Genomic DNA, 6,370 nt, shown 5'->3' on the forward strand with positions numbered 1-6,370 from the left:
CTTTCTTTGTGATTGTTTATGTTTAAGTTGTTTGTTGCTGGTTTTTAGTTTGTTTTTTGTCTTTTTGGGAGCTGACACAGTCTCTATGGAGATGGGTTTTTGGGAGGGTATAAATGCTACACAGTAGAAACGACATGCAGCCGGAGTATTCCTAAATCTTACAATATTTGATGCAAGTGATTATGAAATATTAATTAATAAACTGGAACAATATTTAATCAGAGGGGTTGTACTACATTGCGTGAAAAATTATTTGACCAGCAGGAAACAATTTGTGAGATGGGAGAGTAATACTCCTCATGTTTGGATGTTATCCAGAGTTCTGTCCCGGATCCAAAACTATTCACTATTTAAATAAATGACATTTGAAGGGTATGTGATATATTAAAAATACACATTTTTGCTGATAACACAAATTTTTTTGTTATTGGGGGAAATCTAATGGAAATGCTGAATATGATTGCTATGATAAAATATAGTAAAAATGTTAAAAATAAAAGTGGTTTGAGAGGAAAAAACTATCATTAAATCTATCCCACGTTTTCTTAAGCCTCAGTAGAGAAGCTGAGAATTCCCTGTCCCCAGTCACCTCCTCTAGCATGTATGGAGGAACAGCAAGGCATTCCCAGACCGAGTGAGAGATATGATCTCTCCAGGGTGTCCTGGGGCCTCCTCTCAGTGGGACATGCCTGGAACACTCCACCCAGGAAGCATCCTGGTCAGATGCCTGAACCACCTGAACCGGCTCCTTTCAATGTGGAGGAGCAGTGGTTCTACTCTGAGCCCTTCCCAAATGGCCGACTTCTTCACCCTATCTCAAAGAGAGAGGCCATTCAATCTTCAGAGAAAGCTCATTTCTGCCGCTTATATCTGCAGTATTATTCCTTTGGTCACTACCCAGGGATGGGAAGCTGGTTCAGGTTCAAAAGCTGGATTTGTCATACTGTGTTGGTGCTTACAAAACCACCATGAAAGCTCAAAGGTCTATATGCATATTTTAGAGCAATATATGATTTGATCCAGATGTCGTTTTCAGGGAAGACCTTGCAAATTTTAACCTAAGACAATGCTAATGCTGTATCTTTTACAAGAGTATGTCTTCATAGCACAGGAGTCCTGGTAATGACCGGGCATCCCTGCAAACCAGACCTTTGCAGTAACTGAAAACATTTGGCATGTCATGAAAAGACAATAAAGACCCTGAGAGACTCTTGTCTGACTCAGGATTGTTGCAGTGATTACTTTTGTTTTGTCTGTTTTCAGCCTGAATATGGAGAATTCAAAATAGCCGAGAATGTCTTGCATCTAATTTATAACCAAGGAATGATCTGGTAAGTCTGAAAAACATTTTACAATTCCAGAACCACAGGACCTATTTCAGAGCTAATGGCCTGACTGGTGCTGACAGGTCTCCATTACCCTGTTTAACGGACTGTAGCTCTCTGTAATCTTTCCACTACACCTCTTGATTGTATTTTCTCATCTAATTTCAGAAACGTCTCCTTGCAGCAATAAATGTAATGAAGTGAAATCATGAGCCACTGAATGTCATATCTTTTATATGAAGTGTGACCTTATTGCCTGTGTGTGTGTGTGTGTGTGTGTGTGTGTGTGTGTGTGTGTGTGTGTGTGTGTGTGTGTGTGTGTGTGTGTGTGTGACTGGTCTATCTCTTTCTTTCCTTCAGGATGGGGGCATTTTTTTCTCCCTGTCTTCCTGCCTTTAATGTGCTGAAGCTGATTGGTCTGATGTATCTGAGGAGCTGGGCTGTACTTACCTGCAATGTTCCCCATCAGCAGGTCTTTCGAGCATCCAGGTTAGATGCACACACACACACACACACACACACACACACACACACACACACACACACACACACACACACACACACAGATGAAACATACCCAAATTTCCAGTATAGTTAAAAAAAATCATTTGATGACTTTTATTTGGCCTAAATATTAGTGTTTTTTCTACCACCGTGTTGGCATTTTGAACACAGAATTTCCCACATCTGGATGAAAGTAAAGGTAAATTCAGGTAATCTTATCTGCACAGGTTTAATGCTGTGATGCTACTGAATAATGGACTAATTACATATTAAATTTTCACTCACCAAAACTGAAGCACAAACCTTTTGGACTGTCTTTTCCTTACAGCACAATTTGTTAAAACAAAATCCATTAAAAATGCTGCAAAAAGGCATAAATGGTGCAAACGCTATGGAGAAATCAAGGTCAGTGAGAGGTGCAGCCCAGCACTTTTCATAACCACCATCAAAACACCAAGAATGTCTTTGTCCAGACATTCTCTTATATTACATCCTTGGCTCTTTGCAGTTTGACAAAGATTTAAAATTGCCACCAAAGGCTTGTACAGTATATTGTCAGCAAAGGGGGTATTTTTCTTAAGCCTGTTCACTTATCAGCCTGTGCAGCAACTTACGTATACACACATATACTCAGTCAGGCTACTCTGATTTAAGTTTTTTTTTAAAAAAAAGCTGTGATTGCCTCTTTCAGTCCTTATCAGCCACTCCGAGATGTGGTGGAAAATCACACAAGACACATGTGCATATCGATAGCATCGACAGTTCACTGTGTAAAAGGAAAATACAGTGGTGTGAAAACGTTTTTGTCCACTTCCTGATTTCCTATTGTGGAGATACAGAAATTCTTTTATTGCTGCCATATAACCTGCATCATTATAACTGCATTAATAACATTCTTTACAGCATTATTTCATCTAATAATATTTCTCACAGTATTGATACTGCATTACAGCTGTTTATTGAAGATGTCCATTTGAGGATCCTTCCATTATGTTAACTTTTATTACAAGTACGGTCAGAAGTATTTCATACACATTGCATATCTGTGCTTATTTTGAGTTGATGTTCAGTTCATTAAGGGTCTTAAGCTTCACTGGCGTGACTGTCCAGGTGATACATGCTGAGGGAAACTAGAACATAGAAGGATAACTGCAATGCATGCTTACAGTACATATAATACATATAATCTAGGAATGTGTCCGGCCTGAGGCCTTAACTCATTTGGTGTCTCAATATATTTTATTCTACTTGGTAACAGACGACCAGAGTCAATAATTAGCCTCAGAGACCCTGAGGGCTTGAAGTTTATTACCTTGTATGGAAGGTGTTATAGAAAAGAGAAGTTCTATGTCTGTTATAGCTATTAAAGATGTACGATTAACGGTGACTAATGTCTGGAACCTATTTTAATCTGTCATTGACGCCATGGGGGGGCGTGTACCCCACTGCTTTATAAGTATCCACAACATGTATTTTGGTCAGGAGACATATGCTGATGTTTTCTCCGGGCTGTTAATAAACTCATCGTTTGATTGCACTTTTCTGGGGCCTCCGTGGTTTGTGACACTGCTCTACATGGATTGATTTCGCGACACTATATTTTGTATCTGTCACATTTAAATTTTTCAGATCATCAAACAAATTTAAATATTAGACAAAGATAACACAAGTAAACACAAAATGCAGCTTCTGAATGAAGGTGTTTAACATTAAGGGGGAACAAATCCAAACATACATGAATTCTGCCGTCTACCAAACTTCCTGCAGGAGAATATCTGGCCATCTCTTTTTGACCGCCAGCTGAAGCACACTTCAGTTCTGCAGTTGGACAATGATCCGAAATACACCAGCAAGTCCACCTCTGAATGACTATAAAAAAGAAGACTTTAGAGAGGCCAGTCAAAGTCAAGACGTGAAAAAATTTAGACAGTCTCACTTGCTAGTTAGATTTAAGCACCACACACTATTTGGTGTGTTTTAAGAAATGATCCTGTCATGAGTAAACACTGCCTGAGTATTATTTGGACTTAGCAGCCACTCATGATTCACCATTCGTTCAAGATTTGTCAGAATATTTTTTTTCTATGATCTTTATTGCTCAAAAAGGGAACAGTGCTTATCCTGTTACTCGTTGCACAAAGGAACAGATTCTAGCTCTGCTGATAGGTCGGGACCTTTTACAGCCCTGTCAGCTCTCCTGTAATAATGCCCACTGCTACTTAGCTGATCAGATTAAGATCCCAGAAGTTCAAGTGACTCGATGCTATACTTTGATGAAAAATCTTCCTTAGTTTATTTATTTATTGAGCAGTGTATTTTGGCAAGTAGAATAGTCACAACACTTAATCTAGTTACTTTGTCAATTTTCAGTTAGATGTTACAGATATGTGGTCAGATACACAGAAAAAACAAAGAAACAAATGTTCACCTTTTGAAGATGACAAACTGTTTAGAGGATATTTGCAGATATACTCTGGGATACTTCTGCTAAGTTAGGGCTGCTCAATTAATCGAATTTTAATCACGATTACTGACTGACGATAAATGACTGAGCCGATTATTAGCCCCTCCCCTGTGCTTTACTCTCGCGCTGCTCTGTGTGGCAAATCGAGCGCACCGCTCTGCATTTCAAACACGTGTCACAACAATTAAGAGCAGCGGTCTCCAACCTTTTTTGCACCACGGACCGGTTTATGCCCGACAATATTTTCACAGACCGGCCTTTAAGGTGTCGCGGATAAATACAACAAAATAAAACTAGTACCGGTACCGAAAAAAAGAAAATTTATTCATAACACACGTGAAAAGACCAGGAAAACCGAGTAAACGATAAAAACGATAACAAAATAACGCTGAAAACTGATAAAAACCCTGAAAACCAGACATTTCACACCTGAGCTTCAACTCTCGCGGCCCGGTACCAAACGACTCACGGACCGATACCGGTCCGAGGCCCGGGGGTTGGGGACCGCTGATTAGAGGACCCGAGGGAAGCTCGGAAAGCTAAGCAGAAGTTATTTGGAGAGGAGAGTGACTGCCGTTGGTTGAAAAGAGAGGTAAAAAAACTTCAGTGGCGTGGAAACATTATGGGTTCAGTCAGACGTGGATCAAGTAAACATAGTGTGTAAACTTTGCTCGGTGTCGTAGCTGCACCACAGAGCAACACTGCAAAGTTCACTAAACACAGATGTTTACATTTTTCATTTATTTCTTATATTGCAAACATTTGCACTGTTATCAGTATTTGCACTATTTTATATTATTTTTGACAATCTTTAAAGTCATTATTCAACACATTGTTATTGTTAAATAAATATCGTCAAATAATCGAGATCTCAATTTCAGTCAAAATAATCGTGATTATCATTTTTGCCATAATCGAGCAGCCCTATGCTAAGTTGATTCACATGAATTGTAATTTTCTACTCAACTGCTCAGGAGCATGAAGGAAAGACAGTAATGTAAAAATGAATCATATCAACACATCCATGTTCTCACGTTGCTTTTTTAGGTCAAACAACTTCTACCTGGCTATGCTGCTTTTCATGCTGTTTTTGTGTATGCTGCCCACCATCTTTGCTATAGTGAGATACAGACCATCACAACACTGCGGACCTTTCAGGTAAGGAATTAAAATTTATCTTACATCCATCGAGACCTTCAAGGTCAACTTAACAATTTATTGGTGAGAAACTGACAAAAGACTTTATGGAAACTATGACTCTTGGAATTTTGGTGTCAACATATACAGTAGAATGCACTGTATAAAGATTTTGAATATCGTGTCACGTTTCACCTCTGACCTCTCCCAAAGGTCAATGAATTGACCTAAAGGTCAAATGGATAATGCAGGCAAAATACAATACTATTTCCCTAAAGTAAATACTGCTCAGGGAAGCAAGCCTCTGACTGTTTCTTGTTTTTAATGAACAGATTCCCTTTTTTATTTACTGTGCTGAGAATGTAAGACAGAAGTGGATGTTTTACCACATGTACCAATGAGGGATATATGCATATTTTAGAGAATTCCCAATTTTGGTGTCTTCCATCCTCAGCCTGCACAATACATATTTATATGTGTTTTGAAACGGGACATATTTTAATTTACGAGCGTAGCATCATAGTTTGGAAAAGATCTTTCTTTGCATAGTATACAAAGTCAAATCCTGTTTCCAAAAAAGCTGGTAGGGTATTTAAATAAAATCAAAATGTAGTAATTTTCATACCATTTAAAGACTATATTTAAATACTTCAGAAAGATCATATTAAATAACTGAAATTGAAAAATATCATTCAATTCATATGAAATGTTGATTAAACTCCATTGCCAGATACACATTAAAACATCTCCATTTCCTTCTGTGTTGCGTCTCCTTGTTGGAACGAGTTGCTGCAGTTTGAAAGCGATGCCCATTGTTGTCCCTTTTGGAGCTATACTATTGAAATGGATGCAGAATGTTCTGGACTGTCTTGCTGAAATAAGCAAAGCCTTCCCTGAAGTTGTCAACTGGATGGCAATATATGTTGTCATGCATCTGTAT

At 38.5% G+C, this 6,370-nt stretch overlaps 1 protein-coding gene across 1 annotated transcript in view; it reads left to right on the forward strand.

Moving 5' to 3' along the window:
* The window catches only part of LOC102302543 (transmembrane channel-like protein 3), a 44,023-nt gene that overhangs the window by 29,513 nt on the left and 8,140 nt on the right, over positions 1–6,370 (forward strand). Inside the window, exons 15-17 of the mRNA XM_005951536.3 lie at positions 1,264–1,331; positions 1,686–1,814; positions 5,341–5,451. Coding sequence (XP_005951598.1) covers positions 1,264–1,331; positions 1,686–1,814; positions 5,341–5,451 — 308 coding nt within the window. The remainder of the gene's footprint in view (positions 1–1,263; positions 1,332–1,685; positions 1,815–5,340; positions 5,452–6,370) is intronic.

The sequence above is a fragment of the Haplochromis burtoni genome, unplaced genomic scaffold (assembly GCF_018398535.1).
Source record: "Haplochromis burtoni strain Fernald_Lab_line unplaced genomic scaffold, NCSU_Asbu1 Contig_1047, whole genome shotgun sequence".
Classification (NCBI taxonomy): Eukaryota; Metazoa; Chordata; class Actinopteri; order Cichliformes; family Cichlidae; genus Haplochromis; species Haplochromis burtoni.